At 40.1% G+C, this 27,599-nt stretch overlaps 1 protein-coding gene across 1 annotated transcript in view; it reads right to left on the reverse strand.

Moving 5' to 3' along the window:
• slc9a1a (solute carrier family 9 member A1a) overlaps positions 1–24,282 on the reverse strand; it is a 42,818-nt gene extending 18,536 nt beyond the window's left edge. The window contains exons 1-6 of the mRNA XM_026184573.2: positions 23,142–24,282; positions 12,369–12,841; positions 11,726–11,976; positions 7,249–7,466; positions 4,232–4,434; positions 1,183–1,272 (exon numbers count right to left, since the gene is read on the reverse strand). Of these exons, the coding sequence (XP_026040358.1) occupies positions 1,183–1,272; positions 4,232–4,434; positions 7,249–7,466; positions 11,726–11,976; positions 12,369–12,841; positions 23,142–23,424 (1,518 nt within the window). The 5' untranslated portion in view covers positions 23,425–24,282. The remainder of the gene's footprint in view (positions 1–1,182; positions 1,273–4,231; positions 4,435–7,248; positions 7,467–11,725; positions 11,977–12,368; positions 12,842–23,141) is intronic.
• Between the last annotated feature and the right edge of the window lie 3,317 nt (positions 24,283–27,599).

The raw sequence follows: 27,599 nt of genomic DNA on the forward strand, positions 1-27,599 counted from the left end.
CTAACCTCTGGTGTTTTACAGTGAAGGGCAAGCCATTAGGGCTGCCTGCCTATTTTGCATCAAAAGCTGGTGACTCATAGATGCCTGTGTGCATGTTTGTGTGTCTGCTCATGTGCAGTCTAATTTTCTGAGATGGGTTAATGACTTTAACAGTAGGTCAGTGAACCACTGCGGTTAAAATTTCTAGAGTATCAAAAAGTACAGATACCAGACATGCTTTTGGATGTGATGAGTTTGACTTAAATCAGACAGTTAAAAGAAAAAAGGAGAAAAACTGTACGACCAAAGTGTTGGTATTATAGTACGGGTCACCAAAAACTAATTTTATGATCCAAGTGTGAATTGACAATCACTGCGTGTACATCAAACACGTTATACAACTATGCAGTACCACCACACTGTCAGTAGGTGGGAGCAACGACCAAAGTTTGAAAACCTAAACGACCTCAGAGGCCTCATCAGTTGAAAAGCATTTCACATATCCTCCTGAGAACCAGGCTATTCATTTATGTCCTCTCTAATGGGCATTTGTTTTTGGTCTATATCTTTTGACTTATTTGAGCTACCCTACCAGGCCTGATGTACTAAATAGAGGACATCCTTGGCTTTCTCATGTGTTTGTGTGGCCTCTTCTAGCTCCAAAGAGGCAGGAGATTACAAAAAAAAAAAGTTCAATGGAAAGATTCTTTTTTCCTCAGCTCTCAGGAGAATATTACATAACTACCACTGAAAGGAATGTGTAACACCCTTCTTGCCAAACATATGCTTGTTAGCTTAAGTGGTGATTGCAATTTGCCCATAGGTGTGGCTACGTGGGTGCCTGGATATCTATTTCTCTGTGTTAGCTCTTACATGGACTGGTGACCTGTCCAGGTTTTACACCGCCTCTCACCCACAGCTGTGATAGGCTCTAGATTCCACTGACCCCAAGTTTGATAAGCAGCTAAGAAAAAGGACTGATTGATGGTTGGGTGGATGTTGCACACATTCCTTGCAAAATAAAGTGCCTCGAGGTGACTGTTTGGTGCTACATAAATAAAACTGCATTGAACTGAAATTCCACTAGTTCAAATAATTCCAGTATTTGTCAAATACATCCCAAAAGGTTCTGAGTCATCTGTCTGTGCAATCACTGCAACTGACAGTTGACTGCTGTGAATGGCTGAAGGCAGAAGGCTGTACCTGGGTGTGGATCTCTTCATTAATGGAGCGTTTGGCCTCTTGTTTTTTCTTCACCGCCAGCAGCTCCACCAGGGGTTTGATGGTCATGCCCTTCAAGGAGGATAAGAGGAAGAAAACATTATGCAATGTACACACCTCCCTACAGTGGTTAACGTGGTAAAGACAGAAACGTATCTGCATCTACCCGTCTGTTCAAACAATTAAAACTTATTGTAGTGTTTTTCTAACATTTCTTCATCTCTTTGTCAAAGTCATGAAGAAGCTCCACACTTTTTAAATCAGATCAGTCCCGGTTACCGAAATCAGCTGAAGGCTGAGTAGTGTTACAATGCACATTTGTTAGAAAATCCCACAGCACATAATATTTTGGAATGTACAGGAAGTCCCAGATTTCAACAAAATCATGTATAACTAGTTTGTTACATAGTAAATGTAAAAATGGAGCTAAAAATTTGCATAACACGAACAAGTCTTCTGTACGGGTCTCCCTTCATCCTCCCCATCTTATAATGCCTAATAATGTTTGTTTTCATGTTTGTAAATATATCTGCTTTTTAAACTGCAAACATTGAGAAATAACTCTGACAAAAAACAGAAACAAACATCAGCATCTTTCATTCTCTTAATTAACTTTCACTTAGTTATACTGGAAATGTTCTTATGTTATTATATGGCATAATTGCACCGCTCTGCACCTCGGCAGCTTGAATGTATCATTCTGCTTATTAAACAGATTAAGACAGCCATCTGGTTAACGGTAATGGCATAAACTGGATGACAGAGGATTCCTGCTGTTTAATAATACAGGCATGTAAGCACAGGATTCCTTTGCCTTTATCACCTCATGTTTACTCCATACATATATAAGGATTAATATACAAGAACTTTCAAAGATGACATTCCTTTCTTCAGGGAACTTGCGATTTGATTAAAATGCTGCACTTTCACCTCATTGGCACAGCTAATCAGTGTCAGGCTGGCCCAATAAGACTGATTGTATTTTTTAACAATTTGCCATCTGAGCCTGAACAAAAGACCCATTATTTTTAGTCTGAGTGAATTTTATCATGTTTCTACACTTGTAACAATGCCTGCTCATAATTACAGAAATATAACACTCTCTGTACTGTAGTTTAAAATTTAACTACATTATAAACATCATGAATGTCCTACCAAACGAAATAGTTTCACGTGGCCATCTTGAATAAACAGTCATGCCAGTTAAAACATCACTGACACTAAATTAGACATTTAGCCATGACCAAGATCATAAATCCAGACTTGTTAAGGGCTCAGTTCCTAGTGTAATGGCCACGAGGAGACAAACACAAGTAACCCAAAAAAAGGGAAATCTCATTCATATGCCGACTGACAAATAAAATAATGAAGCTTTTCACTTCATATCAGTAAAACTTCCAAATAACAATGCTCATGCAGATACAGACACAAACTAAACCTTGGAGGTAAAAGAGGCTTCTAATTACAAACTCCTGGTCTGCGCTGGCGACAGAACCAGAGTTCCAGCAGCATGAATAAAATATGTTTGAAATCTAAGTTTTAAAGCGAGAGAATGTGCTTTCAGGGTTTTATTTTAGTTGCTGCCTGTCTGGGGCCAAATAACCTCTGAAAATCTTCCTACAATCCCACCTGGAGACTGGTTTATCTGACATGGCTAAGTGATGCACCGCAGTGCTTAAAATAAACAAAACACAATGCATGTGCAACACTGAATGTGTCTTTATCTTGAATTCATGTTTCCAGAACCAAGCTTTCAGAGCAAAACTGCATGTCTTTAGACCCATATCTCTTACTCCTTCACAGTTTTTGCATTTGATCTACAGATTTTCTCACTTGCATTTGTGTTAGCGTACACACCTACAGCACAAAATTACATTTTCAAAAACAGGAGCTCAGAGAAAAGAAAACAGGAGTTGAAGCTGAGGAACTGGTGTGATAAAAATAGGCTTTTTTTTCCCCTAAGGGAGGAAGTAATAAGCCTCCTTCTGCAAATATGCTCTATGAAATATTTTTTATTTTAGTTTAATTCTCTGCATGCATGAATGGTTGCAGAAACATTTGTTCTGAGAGACTAAATTGACAGACAAACAGTACAGGAAACATTCAAACTAGATGTATCAGATGCAAATATACTAGACCAAAAGGAGCTCTCTTGCAAAGAGAGATGGACATGAGTGGGTAGAAATACATATCGTGATAACAACTGATGTGATGTCTAACCTACACTTACCAGCCACTTTTCACTGTGGCATTTAAATGATTCTCAGTTGGTATTAAGGATCCAGAGTGTGCCAATAATATGTCCCCCCCTACACAACCAGCAGCACTCTGAACACTTAATACAAGGCAGGGTGGATCAATGCTTTCACATTGTTTACACCAAATTCTGACCCCATCGGCAGCAGCACAAATCAAGACTCAGACCAAACTCCATTTTCCAATCTTTGACTGTCCAATTTTGGCAAGCCTGTGCAAACTGCAGCCTTAGTTTTCAGTTCTTAGCTGACAGGAGTGGTACTTGGTGTGGATTCCTGCTCTAGGATTTGAGTTACTGGTGTCTTCCTTTCAGCTCAAAACAGTCTAGTAATTCTCCTCCGATTTCTGGCATCAACAAAGCATTTTTGCTCCATGAACTGCTCTTTATTGGATATTTTCTCTTTCTCTAAACTTCAGAGGGGGCTATGTGGGAAAACCAGCTGATTCTGAATGTTAACACCAGGTTTGTCTGGAACTGACAACCATGGCATATTCAAAGTCACCATCCTGATGCCAGATATGAATTTCAGAAGGCCATCTTTACATCTTGACCAGTGCTTAAATGCACTGAGTTGCTGCCGTGTGAGTGACTGGGTAGATTTGTATTAACAAGCAGCTGAACTGCAGCTGAATATCTAATAAAGTGACCTTTAGGTGTAAAATGGATTTTTATTAAAACTTCTTACAAAAGTCTAACGCCAACTGTTTACAAGTTTTGTGAGGGGTTTTCTGATTAACAAATAAATAAATACATAAATAAATAGAGTACTCATACCTGAACAAACACAGTGAAAAAAATCACAGTGATAATGGCAGTGAGGAAAATTTCCCTCTCAGGAAAGTGCTCTTTGTTAAGCAGGAAACCAAGGGAGAAGGCAATGGCACCTCGCAGGCCACCGTAGGCTATAATGAACTGATCCTTGGTGGTCAGCTTGACAATGCGGAACTTGTTGATTATAAAGGTCAGACCAACAACACCTGGAAAGAACAGTGTACAAATTAGTCAGGCTTTGTGTGTCAGTGATGTTTTAAGTGTTCTAAATGCAATCTTTCTAGTGTCTTTGGATTGCAACAAAAAGAAAGGACGGAAATCTCAGAAGATTTCAGAAGAATATCTAACTTTCTCCATATCTTTCTGTGCTGTTCTAGCTTTGGGTTAACCTCTTAGGGTCAGTTAGAATCTGAGCAATTTTTTCTGCTGTATGAGGAAGGCAAAACATCCACTTGAAAATATTAGGTAATTTTCATGAACACTAATCAACCAAAGCCACTGAAATATGAAAATCTATAGCAGTGACATAAATGACCTGAAAGGAAAAAAACAAAACAAAAAAACAACTCTTCAACATATGAAAAATGCTAAAGCATACACTGTAAAGCATTGAGCACCTCTGTGTGAACTATTAAAAAAAAAAAATTATGAATTTGGAAAAAAAAAGAACAACAACAAAACAAAAAAAACCACTGGAACGATCACAAGACAAGAACTTGGAACTGCTTTCCATCATAAGATGCTGTATCTTATGATCCAAGTAAGATGTGTGTGACTTATGACTGATCATATATATAGTGAGAGAACCCTGCAGTCACTGATACTTTCACTTTCAATGCCACCCCGGCAACACACACACACACACACACACACACACACACACACACACACACACGTATATATATATATACACACACACACACACGTATATACTAGGGGTGCAACGATATTCGTATCGATATTGAACCGTTCGATACAGTGCTTTCGGTTTGGTACGCATATGTATCAAACAATACAACATTTGTAATTTATTTTATCAATTTTCCTTCTGACGATGCTGTCTGTGTTGAGCGCTCAGTGAATCTGTGTTCGACTACTCCGCCTAGGCTGCACTGTCCAGCGCAGATCCACTGAGCGCTCAACACAGACAGCATAGTCAGAAGGAAGAGCGCAGGGCACCTCCCCCACCCTCATTCAGATCTGGCGTTTGGAATTATTTTGGTTTTCATGTGACGTATGACCCTGAAGGTAAGCGAGTCATGGACTAAAGTAAAACAGTATGTTGGATGTGCCACGCAATGCTCAATTACATTGGTGTGAACCAATGTGCTAGCGCAGTTAGCTCGTTAACGTGTTGGCCGTCTAGCCCCATGCACGGAGCGATCAGCGGTAGCTCATTAACGGAGATTTGCCGTGTTGTGGCGTTAAGGTCATTTCAACGAGATTAACCTGAAAGCACTAGTGGGAACACAACGAATATGACTGCACATTTACGCCGACATCATCCTAGTGCAAAGACAAGTGGAAGCAGACAAAAAAAGCAAGCATGCTACTAACTTTAGCCGAGTCATTTAGACAGCTGTTAGCACATGATTCTCCTTATGCTGCTGAGAATATAGCCCAGAAGAAGCGGATAGTATAGCTTTTATTTTGGAAAGAGCCATCTCTCTGTAATAAACTCTCTTTTCCAAAGATGAGTGATTCCTCAATCAGATACAGGGCTTGCAATATCGCTAGCCCGACGTCCTGGAGCTAGCGATTTTTTCAGTCGGGCTACCAAAATCTATCTCTGCCCTGCCCGTCGGGCTATTGTAGGAAAAATATATGGCAATGCTTTTGCATTCTTTCAGAAATGTAGCTGGGTAATTATGTCATTGGCATCGGTGAGCCACTGTCAATATGTGACATATTGAAGTCGCGTTTGAATTTGCGCTCGTTTTTTTGCTTTCACTTTGCAATCGTGCGAACTGTGTATAGAGAGCGACAGCACTGATCTGTGAGTGATGATAATTTGTGCACCAATTCCTCTGACATCATCTTATTAATCGTTAGCTTACTATGCAAACATGACAAGTGAAATCTCCCGCAGCTTAAACATGTGAGAGGTTGATCGCACAGAGAATCGCTGAGCTTATGTGAGTGAGCGTGTAAAAGCATTTCAGTTCTGCTGAGCCAAATAAGACAGGTCAGGGTGAAGAAGTGACAGCCAAAGAAAAGCTTACCACAAAACGGAGAAGTTATGACAAATCAGACTATAAGGCAAAAAGAAAGTGCAGCTTTATGGTTTCATGGAAAAAGAATTTCTGTGGCTGCGATATGACGAGCTAAATAACCAGGGCTGCACATAAGTGGTCCGCAGGTGCGCATTCGCTGTCAAAATAAAAAACACGCACAAGGGTTAGGGTTAAATTTAAAAACTGTACTTTTGAGTTAAAATATATATTTATAATTTTAATAAATGACAAATTAAAAATGCATGAACATTTTTTTGTATCGAAAAAATATCGAACCGTGACACCAAAGTATCGAACCGAACCGTGAATTTTGTGTATCGTTGCACCCCTAATATTATATTTTTATTTATATATATATATATATATATATATATATATATATATATATATATATATATATATATATATATATATATATATATATATATATATATATATATATATATATATATATATATATATATATATATAGACACAGAGAGTATGACAAATCAATAACAAGAAGAACTTGTGACAACTCAGTGGAGAAATCCTCAGGGGCAATTCCACCAACAGCTGTGTAATAACACATGATGGAAACACTTAATCCCAGTTCTTTTATCAAGAATGAGAATCACAATGTAACCCAATCACCTCCTTTGCCAAAGAAAACAAAAAGCAAACTAACCTTGAATGCTAATAATATAACAAATATATTCCTCTGTTGCATACACTATGTCACACTTGAAATTTGCTTTCATGCATATATTTGAAGAAGTCGTGCAAAAATACAGAAGCAGGACTGACCTATAACCCGTGCAACAAGACACAGAATGACTGTGACAGTAACGAAGGTCCAGTTCCAATCGTGAGGTCCAGCAACCGTGGCCACTCCCAGAAAAATAAAGATTAGAGTCTCACTGACACTGCTCCACATTTTCAAGAAGTATTTAATGGTGGTGTGGGACTTGTGGGATATGTTGGCCTCCACATAGGGTCGCATCACGGCGCCGCATGCTATTAACCTGGGAAGAGAAATAGTAATAACAGAATTTTTTTTAGATATACAGAAACAATTAATGTGGGGTTATTTTGGTCTCATTTCTCATCCAATTGAAAACATTATTGACCACAATAAAGTCATATAACACAGAACCACTTTATGTTTTAAAAGGAAAACATGGTTAAAAGTAGTACCAGTTTTCCTGAGCTGCCAGTTAGAGTGACCACTTTAAAAAATAAAAAATAAAAAAGCTCAGAGGTTCAGTTACGGACTAATTTGGAAAAATAAACAAAGTTATCTCACAATTCCTGTCTGGCAGCCACCTCCCTGTTCTAATCTAGTCATGCAATGTTTGTGTGTCAAAAAAAGGGCCAAAAGCAACTGACAAATATGCTCAATAATCCACAGCAGCTGGTCAACATTCCTCCTCCTTGTCAGTATTGCCTTTCAAGGTTTTGCAGAAATGATAAAAGGAAATCACATCAATAAGTTCTTTCTTTCCTCTTTCACAGACCAGTAATACAGAAAACCAAATCCAGATTTTAATATGAGGGGCAACACAGCTGCAGGCAAAGGATTGTCCTTGAAGCTACATATCCATCATTCCTGACTTAGGGGTGAAACTGCATCAGCACCTCCCGTCAGGAACATCAGTAAGACCTGCAATCTTAAACAGCCTGAAAGTAAACAGAAAATCAATTGCTACGTACTACAAGAGCTGATGAAATGGTATGTCAGAAAATGCTATACATGCCACTAAATCAAAGGAGCTTGCAAAGAAAAGCGTCTGGACTTCTTTAAGTTGCTTGAAGACGTTTCACCTCTCATCCGAGAAGCTTCTTCAGTTCTAAGGTCAAATGGTGGAGAGTCCCAGATATAAACCCCCCACAGAGGGACAAAAGGACCCCCTGATGATCCTCTAATCGCCTGAGCCAAGGTGTGAAACTGGGTGTGGGTCCCAATCAGCCAGAGTTTCGGGTGAGTTCATTGTGAAACCTGGCCCCACCTTATCATGCGAATTCCTGAGATCAGATGGCCCAGGATGTGAGTGGGCGTTAAGGCGTCTGGGAAGGGATCTCAAAATTGGATTATAGATGGCAGAGAGTTGGTGTCGTAAACCACCGCCTCTGTTCAAAGATGGTCGCTCACAGTGGACATAGACGGCTTCTTTCACTCCTCTTTCAAACCATCTGTCCTCTCTGTCCAAAATGTGAACATTGGCATCCTCGAAAGAGTGTCCTTTATCCTTAAGATGCAGATGGACTGCTGAGTCTTGTCCTGTGGAGGTGGCTCTTCTGTGTTGTGCCATGCGCTTGTGAAGTGGCTGTGTCGTCTACAGTAGACGAAACCTGGGTCAAAATCAAGACACAAGAAGTGGAATCCTTCACTGCGCACATTAACGCTGTGGATAAAAACATCAAGTTCACCAGGGAAGACACAAAGGACAACTGTTTGCCTTTCCTGGACTGCGCTGTGCACATTGAAGAGAATGGCAACCTCAACATCGAAGTTTACCGGAAGCCCACACACACGGACCAGTACCTCCTGTTTGACTCCCATCACCCTCTGGAACACAAACTTTGAGTAATTAGGACCCTACACCACCAGGCAGAACTTGTTCCCTCTAAGCCTGAAGGAAAAAAGAAGGAACACACACATGTAAAGGAAGCACTCAAAACGTGCGGCTATCCTAAATGGGCAGACGCAACAACATTGTCATCCCCTATGTAGCCGGTGTACCAGAAAAACTCAGGAGAGTTTTCTCCAAGCATGACATCCCGGTGCATTTCAGACCCAGCAACACGCTCAGACAAAAACTGGTTCACCCGAAAGACAAAACGCCAAAACACAGACTTGGTGTATGCTGCACAGTGCAGCGAGGAATGCCCAGACTTCTACATTGGAGAGACCAAACAGCCACTTCACAAGCGCATGGCACAACACAGAAGAGCCACCTCCACAGGACAAGACTCAGCAGTCCATCTGCATCTTAAGGATAAAGGACACTCTTTCGAGGATGCCAATGTTCACATTTTGGACAGAGAGGACAGATGGTTTGAAAGAGGAGTGAAAGAAGCCGTCTATGTCCACTGTGAGCGACCATCTTTGAACAGAGGCGGTGGTTTACGACACCAACTCTCTGCCATCTATAATCCAATTTTGAGATCCCTTCCCAGACGCCTTAACGCCCACTCACATCCTGGGCCATCTGATCTCAGGAATTCGCATGATAAGGTGGGGCCAGGTTTCACAATGAACTCACCCGAAACTCTGGCTGATTGGGACCCACACCCAGTTTCACACCTTGGCTCAGGCGATTAGAGGATCATCAGGGGGTCCTTTTGTCCCTCTGTGGGGGGTTTATATCTGGGACTCTCCACCATTTGACCTTAGAACTGAAGAAGCTTCTCGGATGAGAGGTGAAACGTCTTCAAGCAACTTAAAGAAGTCCAGACGCTTTTCTTTGCAAGCTCCTTTGACTACAATGACCTGGATGACTGAGAACCTTCACAGACATGCCACTAAATCCTAGCTTGGTTCAGGTGGCATTAGATTAGATTAGTTTCCCAAACCACTGGCTATATATAGAACATAATTTTCCTGAACGTATATAAGAAGTGTAATTTTCACCCAGTGGTAAGAATATATAAAGAATATGGCATCTAAACACTGAGGAGAGGTCCAGTACAACATAAGAGTATCTCACTCAATGTAACGCTATGTTGGAATCAGGAAGAATTTCTTCTTCTTTGTAACTAGTTTCCATGGGTGATCAAATTCAGCTTTCCCCCAACTGATCAGTCATTTCGGATTTCAGTACAGATGTGTAGTCATGCCATTATACTGCTCGCTGGGGTTCTAAGAGTGCAGTGGAGTGAGAACAATTCAACATATTTCTCCATTTGTTGTACAGTTGTACAAGCAATAAGTGTGGAGAAAACCCCCCGCCAAAAAACAAGACATCATTCTGGCAGCTTTACGGCTGCGATAGTCCCACCCACAGCACTGATTAGCCAACATCCAACATGGGTCAGGTTCCTCTTCAAGTTTCAGACTGTTCTTAAACAACAAACAAAACTGAAAAAAACACTATGAAGACATTAAAAGAGGGATTAAAGAACCAGAGTTAAAATCTATTAATTTCGACTAACGAAGGTCGGCTGGATCATTCACATTGTATGTGAATGAAACAGTTAAATATAATTTGGTGATCTCCCACTGGTTTACATACACTTCAGACATTCTCATTCTTAACAGGTGAATTAAACGTGTCACAATGCCAGACAAGCCAGTCATCTTGATTAAGTGGATGAATTTAAACATATGTCCCATCCAGTAAGGGACTGGTGAGGTTCTTATCGACAGTGATCATTTTATTTTAATTGTATTCCATTTACTTACTTTTCTGATTAGGCCAACCCCTGTTTTTGGTAGCGGAGCAGTTTCTACACCACCCAATCACCAGTGCAACTATGTTTCAACAGCCTACTAATACCATCCGACCACTGAAATCTCTCAGCCTGGTGTTTTGCTAGTTTCAGTTTCTTAACATGTGGAGCTATGAAGCATTAGATAAAACAACAGGCCAAAGGTGACAAAGTTTATGGTATTTAGAGACTTTGACATGGACAATTTTACATTCAGTTTAACTGGAAATTGCTTGCTTAGTGTCTTGCTGCACTGGTCACAATGTGTACTAGGTTTCACTGGAATAATAATAATAATAATAATAATAATACTAATACTACTACTAATAATAATAATGGATTACATTTATATATTTTGTAACTGGAAGGTTGCTGGTTCGATCCCCAGCTCTGTCTGTCTTGGTCGTTGTGTCCTTGGGCAAGACACTTCACCTACCCCCTACTGGTGATGGCCAGAGGGGCCGATGGCGCGATATGGCAGCCTCGCTTCTGTCAGTCTGTGGCTACAACTGTAGCTTGCCTCCACCAGTGTGTGAATGTGAGAGTGAATGAATAGTGGAATTGTAAAGCACTTTGAGGGTCTCAAAAAGCGCTATATAAATGCAACCCATTATTATTACTCAAGTACCATGAATTTCAACTTAGCAGTGGTACAATTACTGTAAATGTACACAACTTTGAATCACTTAAAATTCAGTGATATTGCACAGTAAAACGGAATAATCTTATTCATTATATAGAGTAATACTGAGATTCAATTTTGCCATATCCTGCATGTAGAACACAATCTGACAATGTGTTATAACGCTGGGGTTTTCGTGAGTTGTTATATACCAGACTTGAACAAACTTACGCCATGATGCCAGAGAGGTGGAATATCTCAGCAGACAGGTAGGCCATGTAGCTGTACAAAAAGACAAAAAGAGGCTCGATGACGCGCGTGTGGGAGGTGAAGCGTGAGGTGAAGGCAGCGAGGATCCCGTACAGAACTCCAACTAGAACGCCACCCAGGGCGACTACAAAGAAGGAGATGACTCCCAGGAAGCCTTTCAACAGCGTCACTGAGCCAATGCCTGAAAACTCCTCAAACAGGTGGTACAATACCTACAAGAGGGAGAGTGAAAGAGGGAAGAAAAACTGAATAACAAAAAAAAGGTACTAACTAATGAATATGAATTGGTAGGAGAATAGTTTAAGAAACAGGATTATGATGGGTGATAAGGACATGAACTAATGTCTTAGTCAATCCAGTCAAGGGGCTAAGGACAGAATGCATTGTTTGCTGACTGTGAAGCTCCTTTTATTTTTTAACATGAAAATAAATTTGGCCTCTGGGCTGGTTACACATTGTATGAATAAAATGTATATACTAGTCCCTGTAATGCCAGGTAAACAAATCAGCAGAATGCCAAATGCCAAACAGTTTTAGCCTGAAAAATGTCTGCCTCATATATATCAGTCTACTGTACTACTTAGACTGCAGTTTGGTCACTCACCACAGTTACGGCATCATTGAGTAGTGATTCGCCAAACACCAGGATGTGCAAGAGCTCATTGATGTGGATCTCCTCAAACACAGCAAGCACAGCAACAGGATCCACAGCTGATATGATGGAACCAAAGAGCAGGCACTGCAGAAGCCCTATTCTGCTAAGGATTGAACTGCTTTCTGTACCAATCTGACACACACCATATAGCAAGCCCCCAACAAAGAAGGCATTCCAAAGAGTACCCACGACAGCAAATATCAGGATTGTGCCCAGGTTCTCCATGAAGGGACGGATGGGCAGGAAGTAGCCAGCATCCAGGATAATGGGGGGCAGCAGGATGTAAAAAAACAATTTAGAGTCCAACACTGGTGGGACTGTTTCACCAGTACCTCTGATGATTCCCCCTACCAGCAAGCCCACCACGATCAACAGGCAGCTCTCTGGCACAATGTTGGATAAGTGAGGAACCAGATGGAACCCTGGATGGAAACAAAAGAAGAGACAAACATGAACAAGTGCTTGATATGAGCAGCAGAAGGTTTGTATATATAGTATTGACCACCTGTACTCACTGTCAACTACAAAACAGAAGTAATACAAATTCAATGTGAAAATCGAAGGAAATGGATCTTAAGTGAAAAAACAAAAACAAAAAAAAAAAAATTGTGTTGGTTTGTGGGTTAAATGATAAGTAATAAACAAATAGTGTGGACACACCCTGAAATTAACTGGAATTATTTCGAGCTCTTTTCTGCTTTACAGAGATTACACAGAACTAACCACAAGCGATCATCTGTAACATACATCACTTATGTGTTATGCTACCACCCACACAGCTAATTCCTTCTTGTGCTTTAGATTTATTTTTATTTATTTATTTATTTATTTTTTTAAAATAGTGCACAAAAAATAAGCTTCTGAATTTATTCATCACTGTTAACATCAGCATGAAATGCACCATTCTGCACTGGTGATATAGGCAGGAAATGCAAAAGGAATAATTTTGTGTGGGCTGTATAGACTTGCCAAAGCTTGCCTGTCCTCACGTACTCATTCCAACATCTTAATAAAAAAAAAAATTTAAAAAAAAAAACTGCAGCTGCTGGTATGTTAAAGACCTGTGTAACCCCTGATCCTAACACCATCACCTTATGTACTCTTGAAGGAAAAAAAAATGAAAATGACATGCAAAAGATATAACGTAGACAGATCGTAAGAGACACGAGAGACCAACAAAGTCAAGCGTGCAGTTTAAATAAAGTTACTATCGCCCTACGTTCAGGACATGAAACAATACATAAGTGCTATATTTTACCTTTATTTTTATTATTTAATTTACATTAAATTTTTATTTGATCAGCTAATCTAATTTGGTGGACATTCCAGAGAACTGAAATAACCTTTCCCAATCAGGTGGTATTGCTTGAGGCTACATAGCTCATGTCAAGGCACAGAGTCTGTCAATACGGTATGCTCACAGTAAGACTTTGACACTCCCAACAAACGACATATACAGTGTGTCTTTGAAAGCCTATCTTTCTGATTATCAAAATACATACACAAGTTGCCTATCCATGTTGAGGCAACGGAACAACTGCAACTTTTGGAAAAACAGTAAATAAAGACTTCAAAGGGACAGCAGTAGGCATCCCACAGTGGGGCTGTTTTTACTGTACACAGGTATGTGTCAGTATTTTGCTCGCAGTGTAATAAATAACACAGCATAAACAGAAACTTAAACAGGGCAGGGTTACAACACATCCAGACAAAACAATATTTTTGGGAAAGATCATTTTACACTGTAAATCAATAAATTTGGTATTTTAATATTGAATACATTCATCTAAAATAGCACATGTGAAACTATCAGTGAGCAACATAGTTACAAAGTTCAATCATCATAGGACAAAAGTGGTTGGTGCCTGAAAGCAGTACCACCTGAAATAATAGCTGCTGGATTTGTTACCCCTCTTTTGAACAAGGAGAGATGAGGCATGAAGATGGTCCCTCTGATCGGCTTACTTTTACACAATGTGATTATTGGCACGCTAAATGAATGAACCAATTAGTGCATAGTACAGTATGTTTCTCAGTTATAATACAGGTTGTTTCTCATGTAATTATCAGACCTTCATGCCAGTACGCACGTTTATTGCTACAACGAAACGCATCATTTATAGTGAAAGCACATAAGCATACATGTCTTAACGGTATGTAAAACACCAGCATCACAAGTTGGGCATTTGTGGGGGTGGTCTTGGTGTGTTTCACGCTAGGGCAGCTTGAGCACAACATTAACAGTGTTTCAGAAAAAGAAAGCTCAACAAGTGCATGTCTGTGCGTCACACAGCTGCAGGATTAGAGGCTTTATCTTAACTGGTCTAAGAAGACTTCATTTCCCCACGATAAGATGCCAGAACTCAAGTGCTGCTCTTTCAAATAACCTTAATATAAAAAGAAAAAGAGCGTCACCTAAACCTCCTGGGAAGCTCAGTATCCAACTGGGTCAACAAAGATATTCTATGAGAACTGCTTGAACACAGTAAACGAGAACTTTATGAAATTTCAGCCAAAAGGATGGGATGTGAGCAGGATGGAAATTCTGCTGCTCTTTCTAATTGGAAGGTTGCCGGTTCGAGCCCCAGCTTGGACAGTCTCGGTCGTTGTGTCCTTGGGCAAGACACTTCACCCGTTGCCTACTGGTGGTGGTCAGAGGGCCCAGTGGCGCCAGTGTTCAGCAGCCTCGCCTCTGTCAGTGCGCCCCAGGGTGGCTGCGGCTACAATGTAGCTTGCCATCACCAGTGTGTGAATGTGTGCGTGAATGGGTGGATGACTGGATATGTAAAGCGCTTTGGGGTCCTTAGGGACTAGTAAAGCGCTATATAAATACAGGCTATTTACCATTTCTGGAATTTTCCAAAACACAGTGTCTTCTCAGAAGAGAGGGTTGATGTGCTCTCAAGAGGCTTCAAATATAAGGCTAAATTAGCACCACAAATTAGCACCTTGTTGATTACAACATCTCGACTCCCATAGACACGGTTACATAATTACAAAGCTTCTTCTAAACGTGTTGCAGGCATCAACACTACAGGGATATCTGTTAGTGTGGGGGACATCACATTACACAAATCAGCCTGCACACCCCAAGCTAAACTAATTGGTACTCAGCTGAACAGAATTTAAAGTGAAAGGCCTTCCTCAGAATTAATACCCATGATAACATTTTACACAAAAATGCCTGCCAACAACTGTGGTAGGTCATATCCATTTAACCTTTTGCTTCCTTGATAATGCATAAATAATTGCAACAGTTTCATTTCTCAGCCTGTCAATGATCCCAAACTGTATTGACACCCCCCCCAAAACCCCCAAAACATTACACACATACATTGGAATACTGTCAGTCATGGATTGGCCTCCCCAGAGCCGGAATCTCAACATTATTAAAGGACTGTTGGGTTATCTTGGCAAAGAACAGTGCAAAAGGAAGCCAAAATCCAGAGAGCTTTGAATGTTCTTCAAGCCCGGACAACTATTCCTGAAGATTAAAGTACATCTTCAGGAATAGTTTACTATTTTCATCTTATACCCATTTCCATTTTTGCTTGCACATTTCAATAGATCACTTCACCCATTTCCCACTTTCCTATCAAAACATAAAAAATGAGAGGCGCCACATGACTTTAACACAGTCCTGTAACTTAAATGAATATGATTTTTTTTTAGCAATGCTCACACAGAAAGCACAAAGTGTCATACAAAGATTTTACAAGTCTAAACTTCTCGTCACACCAGGAGAGAGCTCTAAGGCTACATTCACACTGCAGGCGAAAGCGCATCGAATCTGACTTTTTGGACCCTATGCGACCCATATCCGATCATGGTATAACAGTGTGAAAGGCACAAATCCGATATTTTCAAATCCGATCTGGGTCACTTTTGCATGTGGTACTGAATCCAATACATATCTGATGTTTTAGAAAGCGACTGATGTTTGAATGGTCATGTCGCATCAAATCTGTCTTTTACGTCACTGACACAGGACAGACGCCAATTATCAGCGCCGGAGAAGTGCCCGAGAAGACGGTTTCCTGGCCATCCAGTGTAGATGTTAGTGAAACCGCTGGGAAGACAAGGTTGGAGAAACATGAACATTTTATTTGTACTGTATAATCTGCAGATTCTGACAGAAATCTGCAACTATCCTTTGAAGCACCGCTCCTCTCTAAAACTGCAATAAGGATAATTATTAGGCCATATGTAAATAACAAAATAACTTTATAACTTAGAGAAAAATTGGGAAACGTAAAGTCTGAAACAGTCAAACAATATTGTTTGCTCTGGGTCTAAACAGAGTGTGTTGTGTGTGACGTCTTCTTTTGCGCATGCGGGCCGCTTTGAGGGCTCACACTAGAGCACGTTTGCTGTCACATTTTATTTGTAGTGTGAATGAGCAGATAAAAAAAAAAAAAAAAATCGGATTTGATCAAAAAAAAAAAAAAAAAAATCGAAATTGAGCATTAAGACCTGCAGTGTGAACGTAGCCTTATTCAAAGAAAAGAGCATCTCATTATACCCAACTGTGAGTCTGAGTAAAGGGAATCTACATCACATGTACGGTTTTTCCCAAAGCATTTTCTTTTTTTCAAAAGATGTAAGAGGGTGGGAAGCCAGCAGTGGTATTAATAGAAGACAAACAGAAGATCCCTTCTGCAAAGTGGTCTTCTGATTGACGCTGATTGAATCTAGAATAAAATAAAGTTCAATCTCAAGGACATGAAATACCCCTGCAAAACATTTCTAAACTGCTCTAATGACTGAGTGTTGCAAAGAAACACAAAGCCCTTTGATAAAATGTTGGGCAGTATGGTACTTGAGGAAAGGGGAAACAGGTCACAACTGTATGGTATAAATGTATTTCTGCTGGTGCATTGAGCAGAGGCAAACTTAATACTGGACCCAAGAAAGAAACTAAATGTGCCATTATCATTCATGAGTGATTGTAGATGCTGGACATGTATGCCATTATCATTACAGACCCTTCTAAATATAAAATTCTTAACACATGCAATATTGGGGGCTAAAGGTTAAGTTAAAGTAGACTGAACAACCCATCCTAAGCTAAGTGTTGACAGCACATTGTTAAATCTCTTAAGCACAACTCCAACTATGGCCTTCAGCAATCATCTAATGAAGGGTAATAACACAGAAGATAAGATAGAGAAAAGGAGGGAAGCGAACTTCAAAGAACACTGGCACAAGCTGGTACACAACTCTATCATGATTAAGACATGGGTATGTAGGAAATAAATGTCTGAAGGGCCATGTAGTGTGTAAGATAATAAAGACTTTTTTCATGCCATGTTCTTAAAGTAGAAGATTAGGCAGTTTCTCATGGCTGCTTTTCAATAAGGGCAGCTGCTGTGTCCTTGCCCCATTGCCTCCTGGGAGCCTTTATGCAACAAGGTTATTGAAAACTAGCAAAGAGTAACAGCTCTTTCAATTCTGGATGTGTACCCAGTGTCAGTACTGCCTAGTATGAACTACACTGTCATTCCCAAAACCAGGAAGTGTGCCCTGTTGCCAGGTAACTTACTACAAACCACTGGCAACCAAATCAGCTGCATTAAGCAGACACAAAAGATAGCAAACATATTTAAAGAGTTTCTTTGTTTAAAATGGTGACGTTCATCTGGTCTCCTTTGTAGTAATTGTGATACGGCAGGCAGCTTTCCAACACCATAACATTGGCGTTCACAATGAGGCCAAGATTTGCATGTATTTTAGTGAGATGCAGTCCCAGTTAAGTGTTGTATAAAAGTTGTTGTGAGTTATTGTTCAGTGCAGACCATTGGGGTCAAGTTGCTTGTGGAACACAGCATTGTTTTTGAATTATTTATTACGGCCTTGTGGTGGTATAATTTAGTATGATCCCTGACGTCATATCTATACAAAACAACCGCAGGGGTTTCCTTGCAAGGATATGATTCTGAGTTTTGTCTTCTACTATAACAACTGAGTGGAGTACAATTTAGTGAGCATAACTAGTGTCAGTTGAACACATGTTTTTAAGCGAATAGATTGAGGTTTTAAACACTGAAAGCAGTGAAAAAGAAAAGGATGAAAATCCGATGCTGTTGCCTGATTTGCCATGACTTACTTAAAAATATTAGTAAAGCAACTTTCTTTCTATGGCTTTTTATTGCATTTATCTACCCATGAGGTAATTTTCTAAATTAAACTGAGATATAGCTGATTATATCTGATTATAAACCATTAAACCAGTTGGTCAATATGTCCAATTGCTTTAAAAGCCTTTTGCATGAACACACTTGGTATTTACTGTAAGCATTTTTAAGCAAAGATATTTCTCTGTAAGTGTGGCAGTTCAGTACTTTTCTTTGTTAAAAAATCTGGGCTTGGTTTTAATAAATAACACCATACAGGTATGTGGAGTAGACTTTGTGACAGAGTGAGTCATTCTTTGCCAAGGGTTTGGTTTCAAATTCTGTACTGGGAATATTTCCCACACAACCTAAGGCCCATATCTAACTTGTTTAGTTCTACTGCAAAAATCCAGAATCACGTCTTAGGCCGCACACTCTTTACAACTTGAATTACTCATAAGCCAGGCCTTGGTTGACTCTGGCAGGCTGCTTCAACAATATATAGTAGCTGGAAAAAACAAAAAAACAAAACCTACAATGAGAGAAAAAAATAAATAAATATTGTGAGCGTCACCTGGGGGATCATTTACTAAGCAAACAAATTAGCCTAACAGCCTCAGAATCTCGACTCAAGACACAGTTTCTAGTGATTACAAGTCACAAATGGGAACAAATCAAACCACAAGCTTGCAATCCCTCAAGTTTAAAAACAGGAAGGAAACAAAGACGTCACCACAGACATGAAAACAGTTAAAAGTGCGAAAAGGTACCACAAAAGACATGTAACACCATCAGCAATTTTATTAACTGCTGGAGCTGCAATTCTGGGTTGAGTTTTGGCACTGATTATGTTCTTCTTCTCATTGTTTAACAAGGCCATATTTTTTTAGTTAACATCAACAAAACCATACACTTATATATGCCCACTCAATGTGGGATTTTCTGAGCGATAGAAATGCATGCCTTCATTCACTTAAAGTTATAACCTGTTTCCATATTATGGCAAAGTCTGGCACACATTTAAGCCACAGTGATTGATAACCATAATTTGTATAGCCAAAAAAACCAAAACAAAACACCTTTATGACATTCCTCTTTAGTTTTAGACTCTGAATTCTGACGTCTCACTGTTAGCGTTTTGGCCACTGCAATGCTAGTGTTTTGAAACCGGAACTTACCATATTTGGAGAGAGGGTGGAGTGTTAACTTATAAGCTAACGTTGGCTAACAAGCTGCCTCCAGAAACTGTAATGTTACAGTGCACAGACACAAGTATCTGCTAATTTACTAAGACACAGGCTAATAATATACTAGTATTTAACTCTGGCTGAGGGAAAAAAAAACTTCCTGCCCTGTAACCCTAACAGCTATTTGTCTGATAAAGGCCCAGTTCACAGACTAAACTTAGATGAGGTGAGGCCTCCCAAACACCAATCGGCTAGTTTTCTATGTCAAGAAAACTGTCAGTCAAAGCGGTCAAACCCCCTTTTCCACTATGCAGATAGACAAGTTAAAGGAGAGGGAACTATCCATAAAGGCCAAAACTGTTCTTTTTAGAGTTATTATTGTTGTAAGGTTGGATATTTTAAGGATATTTTAAAATAAGAGTCTGTGGAGATTAGGGCTGCCACGATTAGTCGACTAGTCACGATTACGTCGACTATCAAAATCGTCGACGACTGATTTAATAGTCGACGCGTCGTTTGAAGCTTTGTAAGATCCCAAAAGACGCAGGAATGAGTAGCAGGATTTAAGAGTGTAATAACGGACTGAAACAGAAGATGGCAGCACTGCATGTACAACGATGCCAGCTGCCATTAAACCCCGAAGAAGAAGCTGTGTCCCAGAATTCATAGCGCGGCCCTGCTTAGTTTCCAACAATGGCGGCAGCTAGTTAGTTTTAATGTTACTCTTATTATTCTTTCTGGGTCACAAAATACACGTTTAACATATTTTTAGGCGAGAATGTAGCTGTGGAAACCTCAAATATCTGCTCAGTTTATCAAGACACCACATATTTTCAAAAGCGCTCCGACGTTTTCGGAGACGTCTGTTACCCACTAGCTCGATAGCTAGCCGGGGGCAAGGTCACTAGAGCTGTGAGAACACCGGACTCCCGGCAAATCGTTTTCAAACCCACCGCCGTCTTTCGCTACTCAGGTTAAACATGATATATGAGTCACTTAGATAACTTAAAAATGTTATTGTTTGGCTTTTTTAGTATTTTATTTGTTCCTGAGTAAATCGGTTTGGCTGAGATTAAAGTTATAGTTTTTACACAGCTGAATAAACGTCAAGCAGACAGCTGATTATCAGAAGTGTGAGATGCTGGAGAATTTACTCCAGTGTCCTGTTATATTTTAGATAGCAAGGAGTTTATTAAACTTCACCGAAACAATCTGCAAATTTCATTAAAATTTAATAAACTATCATCTTTTCTTTATTTTTAGTTAGCACATACCTTAAACACTTAAAGCTGTAAGCTAATGCTAGTTATATAAGAGCAGATGCTGCTGGTGCAATAAGCTGTACGTTTTACGTCCAATGGATCTGATTAGTCGACTAATCGCAAAAATAATCGGTGACTAGTCGACTGTCAAAATAATCGTTTGTGGCAGCCCTAGTGGAGATACATGTGCTTTATATGCCAACCTTGAGGGACTGCTAGTAGAACTGCAATGTTTTGCAGCCACGGGGGCTTGGTTTTTTTTGTTTTGTTTTTTTTATGAGAGAGGATAGGAAATCTGTGTAGGTATTGTTTTACTCTTTTATCTATCACTACAAGCCTATATCACACGATCACAAATCTGCTTACAACTTAAAAAAAAGCAATGGCCATTTCATGTTAGGATCTATTCCTTTTTTTTTTCTTCCCTACAAGAAATAAATAAGGTTCAGGTTGCAATCTAATTTCTACTAAGTAACAAATTACACTCATGCTAAATGTGGAAAGAAATTCAGCTAAAGCATATTTTTCATCCCGATTAAAGAAAACAATTTTTTAAAAATGGATGCTTGCAAACACAGCCTTGCTCTTAACACAAAGACGACATGTTTTTATGAGAACTATCTATCTATCTATCTATCTATCTAGCACTTCAAGTGGACTTAGCTTTAGGGTCACAAGATAAGATATGATATTTGTGGTACAGTGTTTATGGCCTGATTACAGAGACAAAAATAGATACCTTGTGAATATAAAGGCTTTGACTCTTAACCAGTGTTTACGGTAATGGCAGCTTGTCAGTTAAATTGCATCCCCTGGTTCTGATTCATCTGAGAAGATTTGGGGGTGGCTATAATCAATTTATGTAAAGTGCTCAGTTGAAAAAAGGCAGAGAAAAGGCACCATGCACAGTCAAGGTTGCTTCAGAGACAAATGGTCTGTGAATACGCTTTTTAGCTTGTAAGATATAAATTCAGTGAACATGAATCAGAGACATGGCTGAGGCAGAGCAGGGTAGCAGCCACTTTGAATCGTTCAGAGCCCATTTTAAGTAGTCAAGGGATAATCGGAGGCTTAAGGTCACCACTGTCCTCTGCTGCTGTCAGCCTACACATTCATCTAGTCTCATTTTTTTAATTTGCCTTTCTTCGACTTTCTGTACTTTCCTCATTCCTTCTGCTCACACTTTCTGCCAATGCTCATCTATCATTTTTACTGTGTGTCCTTGAGCTGCATCCTAACAAGTAAGCTACCCAAACCAGGTGGACCCTCTTCCTGTCCTCTCCCCTGAGATACTGGGCTTCTTGCCCAGACAGTGAGGCAGTATCCTCCCTGGCTACAGGCTGCTGCTCAGTCAGGCCCCTGATGTCACAGGCAAGTGACAAGCTGCTGGCTCTCATAATTTAAAAAGAAAAAAAAAAGAAAAAAAGAGATGGCTCAGGACAATACAGTGTTCTGTAGAAAGCAGAAAGCCAGGAGAAATTGATGGTAAAGACAGTATAAAGGAGAACACAAACAGTAAGGGGGGGGGGGGGGGAAAGCAAGCTGCTTCTAAAACATCGCTCAGGACAATACTGCAAGGTAGAGGTAGGGCCCCACTGTGCTGAAGACTACATATCCAGACTGCTGTATCAGGTTGCTTAGTCATCATTGTAGCAGGGAGTGAATATAGCTCTTAAACATCTTCACCACATGACACTGGCAGATCTGATGAGTAATCTTCCTGAACAGCAATATTGATTTGCCCTCTCACAGACTGAGCTGAGCTATTTTGAGCAAACTAGTTAAGTCTGCATACCAGAGTCATCATTAATGCACAACAAAAGTAGGGTGGCCTAGGGGTCAAACATGATGCTTTAAGATTATGGTTGGTTTGCTTGACAACTTCCATTCCATGTGATTTATCTGTGCGATCTACTATCTGATCACCAGGAAAACTGCACTTTAACTCAACTCTTTTGATTCAAATGTACCTTCTATGAACTGTAATTCTGCGTGTTTTTCATAATGTAATTATTCACCTGAAAAACTGTCTGTTACCTGATGTAGGAGAGAGACTTATAGAATTTGGGTAAATAAGGTAACACTAAATCAGGTATTTCCAGAAAAGGCTGCACTCATACTGACAGGTCACGTGGAGCTTTCGCATAACATCACACTCACCTAATTTCATCAAAGAGGCAAGGAGGACCCATAATGAGATTTCAAACGGGACCCGTACGTTTTCGTAGTTCAAGTCTAGCACAGGGAAAGCCTTTCCAGTGTTGTTGTGACTGCCATGGTCAGTCGCTTTGTGGCTGCCCGAGTGTGCCGTGATAGGAGAATGCTGGTCGGAGCTGGCAACAGCGACGGTAAACACGGAGCCCTCCAGAAACACTAAAACCATCACCAAGAACAGTCCACGAAGCCGGCCCGAAGCCCCGTGTGACACAGTCCTGGAAGGCATTACTGCTGAAAAATAAAGGCGACCTTGAATGAAAATGAATCCGAGTTTGTTTGGGTTTTTTTAACAAGTCGGCTTGAAAAACCGGGCAAGTTTAAGGAAGTTGTGCCAGTTATCGCTTCGTAGTGTCGCGTTAGTTAAAGCTCGTCAACCGTAGAAGATTCTGACAGTTAGTTCGTCAAACTGACACTGAAGCAAAGCGAAACCGAACCAGACCCCTCATTATGTCAGTTAACGTTAGCTAGCTAGACTTCTTCGCTTGTTGTAGCCAGGTAAACAGCCGCTTCCAGCACAAGTCGTTGCGGAAAGAAAGCAGGAAACGCCAAGATGCTGAAAGAGTGTCTTTTTTCCTTTTACAACAGTCCAGTGCCCTCAGTTGCTCTTCGTAGCGGCGTTTCACAAGTTTGTCCGTTTCCTTGTCATTGACTATCAACGTCTTCTTCGGTGGAAGATGTCATCGTTGATGCTGGAGGTAAACGAGGCACAGCGGCATCCCTTCAGCGTTTCCTCTCTCCCCCTCCTACCTAAGACAGTCGTCCGTGCGGCGGCCGTGCTCAGATATTGACCTTGAATAGAAGCTACACGGCAGCTGCCACATTATGTGTTTACCGTGTGCCCCGACTACACCAACTTTTTTTATATTAACCTTCGTGTGTTCCGCATCTCCACGGTATGTCCGGAGAGACTAGACCCTGTGCTGAGCTCAGACGGAGGATCCGACGGGTGGGGGTACTTGTGCGTATGCTCCCCCTCTGCCTCGGAGGCTTTTTTTCCCGGGGTGTCAAACCAAGTGGCGACTTGACTTGTCTGCAGCTGTATTATAGCCTCATACAGCCTTCAAAAAGCACACCCTTTCGCGGAGCTTTAGTGGGTGGGATGAGGAGTAGACTGAAGGGGGGTGGGGGGGTGGGGCGTCCGCATATAGTGACACCTATAGGAAAGGAGGTTTAAGGTGTGGGATCTCCACAGCGTTTCTCCTCTGCACGCCTACTCTTGAATGGGCTGTGTGGAGCCTGATATTGTTGGCATGTGGGTGCAGCTGGAAGGCCAAAGATCAGAGTTAACTACAAACAAGAGTTCAGAAAGCATTGTTCATTAGGGATGCTTCAAATAAAACCATAGTGTTTTGTGCCTTTGCCTTAAGCCAAATAAAGTCTGGGGATGCAATTTTAATTCTCAATTGAAGCATGGTGAGCAGTGATATTTATAATACATAATTAGTAATGTGATAGCTGCATAGTGAAGGGTCAGTGGCCAATTTCAGCTGCCAGCTGCAGCCCACAGAGGTCTCAATATGCCATTCAAGGACACATATCTAGAGTGCATGCTTGCTATTGTGAGAAATGTAGTTGTAAAAAAACAAAACTCTCTCTGTGGGAGTGGCTATGTAAGTTACAAATAATGACTCAGCACTTTTCTAGTGATTTTCCAAACACACCTGTCAGATTTAGCAACATGTAATTTCCTGCTGCATCGCAACGGTTGCTTCTGTTTGAGTTTCAAACCCAGTCTTTCTGTGCTTAAAGGATACCCTGATGGAGTTGACACACGACCCTCAGTGCATAAAGAAAGCTAGAAGGTAGTTCATTTTTGTCAAATGGACGAATTACAAAAAAAGGACTAAAGAACCAATCCATAAAATTTGCGGTAGATTGTTGTTGTTTTTTTAAAACTTATTTACCTTTTCACTTTTTTTCTAAAGAGTCACAAAAGTTAGGTCACGCTAAAACAGGAAATGAAAAGCGACATGAGCTGATTGTAGATTTGCGCTCATGTAACTGGACATTTAGATAAGGAACTTTCCAGTGATAAGAAGATGTTAATTTTCTACGTCCAACCTGCAAAACAAAAGTAACTTAGATTACGTCTAGTCTGTCAGAATGATTGTGAGTGTGCCAATAATAAGGTATGGTTACTGCTGATAACAGTGTACTGCATTACACCCACCACTTAAACTCTGTTTCAGTCAGAGTTCAGGTGACAAAGCGTCTGTGCTGTTTGTCGCTTATTTCTTAATATCTTTATAACACTTTATAACTATAAGGCGTTGGTTTTTACAGCTCTTTGTTGTGGCTTCTATGGCGCTTCATGGTTTCTGTCAGTTACTTACATCAGGGGGACCACAGAACCTGCTTCTGCTTTACTGTGGCTAACAGACTTTGTGGTGGCAATAGATCACTGATTTCCTCTCTGGTACTAAAAGTATACATTATATACTATGTGTATGTACTACTGATCTTTGTAGGATGCTGTAATTGGTATTAGTATGCAAGTTTTAAACACAAAATATTTGGTTTTGTCCCAGTAGGGGAAGCACAGACAATAAACACTAAATACTGATGACTAAATTTAATTTAGCTGTGTTTGGTTTCAGTTTTCTGGTTACTTGGATTGGTGGCTCACTCTCACACTGTCACAGTTTATTAATAAGCCACTAATAATATTTCCACTTCTTTTCTTATTATGCATAGTGAATGAATGTCTGCTGTGAGGAAATTTTATTTTCTTTGGAACTAACAAGCACATCCATTAGAGGATTTACTATACATGATGATTGTTTTGAATATAAATACTTTCATCACTTTTTCCACTGCAAATGCAGCAAAGGCTGTTTTGTATATTATGTAGTATGGAGCTGGATGTCTGTGTAGGTTCTCAGTCATCCATTCATGGTACTCTTAAGAGCTTAAAAAAAAGAACATGGACTTTTTAAAGTTTCTGAAGACATCTCACCTCACCAGAAATCCACAAAGATGCACAGAAAAAAAAAGTCAGATACCAATAGGGAGAAACTGAATGACAAACCAAACAACATTGCCATTGCTTATGTAGCAGGTTTGTTTAAGAAACTGAGGAGAATTATCTCCAACCATGACATCCCCGTGCACTTCGGATCCAGCCACGCCATTAGACAAAAATGTTTTGTCAACTCAAAGACAAAACTCCCAAATACAAGCTAAACAATGTAGTGTGTGCCATGCAGTGACAAATGCTTGGATGTCTAAATAGCAGATTGCAAACAGCCACTCCACAAGTGCATGGACCAATAAGACATATGGTTTGAGAGAGGAGTAAAAGAGGCCATCTATATCCACTGTGGATAACCATTGCTGAACAGAGGTGGTGGCTTACAACACCAGCTATTAGCCACCTGCATACAATGCAGTCCTGAGATTCCTTCCCAGGCGCTTCATACCTTGCCTCAGGTGACTCCAATCACACACATGATTTTCTCACCTTGACTCGTGATGGCGCACACGATCAATAGTAGGTCAATGACCTCCTCCAAAGGGGAAAAACCTCACTGGGCACCATTTGTTTTTAGAATTGAAGAAGGCTCTTGGATGAGAGGTGAAACGTCTTCACAAACTTGTGTTTTTTTTTCATGCTCCTAAGATTATGGAACAGGATGTCAGTTTTCATTTTATTTACTTTTAGCATCTAAATTCATTACAGCAATTGTGCTGAGCCACAGATAGCGGGTGAGAGAGAAGCTGAGTTTATTGATTTGCTAGTTGTATTTATAGTAATAGTTAGAGCAAGCCTGAGGATTCACTAAATGCACTTTTACTGTGTGGATTGTATTTTCAAATTAGTTTTCTATTCTAAAATTCAGATTTAGTAACTTTTCGAGAAGAGCAAAAGGAACAGAAACACACTGATTAATTCACAGCCCTTAAGTATTTGTAAAATTAAAGACTGCAAATTAATCAGTGTGCTCCGGCCCCCTTTGTCTTCTGAGAGATTGCTGTCCTTGAGCTGAGAAGCAGCGAATTTAGACACATTTAGTTGGAAGAAGTCTTGAAGCCTTGTTTTGCTGGTACTACCCAATTCATTATACACTGTAATTTCTGACAACTTTTAATTGTTTAATAATTAAATTATTGCTATGAATATGAATGTGTACAAACATCTGTACATCTTTACTAATGTAAACTGTATGTAGTGTTGTTATTCTTGGTATTCAAAAGTCAGACTCTGCAACAGAACATACCATACGAAGCATGACTTTCTGAAACAACTTGTAAATGAACTCCCTACAAAAACAGCAGTGACCTTTTATAACCGGTCAAGGTTAGAACTAAATTCATAACCTTTATCTGCCCTCTTTAGCTCTGTTGTGGTAAAGCTTGGTTGCCAAAAGCTTTGCTGTGTGAACCCACATTTCTACACCATGA

The sequence above is a fragment of the Astatotilapia calliptera genome, chromosome 11 (assembly GCF_964374335.1).
Source record: "Astatotilapia calliptera chromosome 11, fAstCal68.1, whole genome shotgun sequence".
Taxonomy (NCBI): domain Eukaryota; kingdom Metazoa; phylum Chordata; class Actinopteri; order Cichliformes; family Cichlidae; genus Astatotilapia; species Astatotilapia calliptera.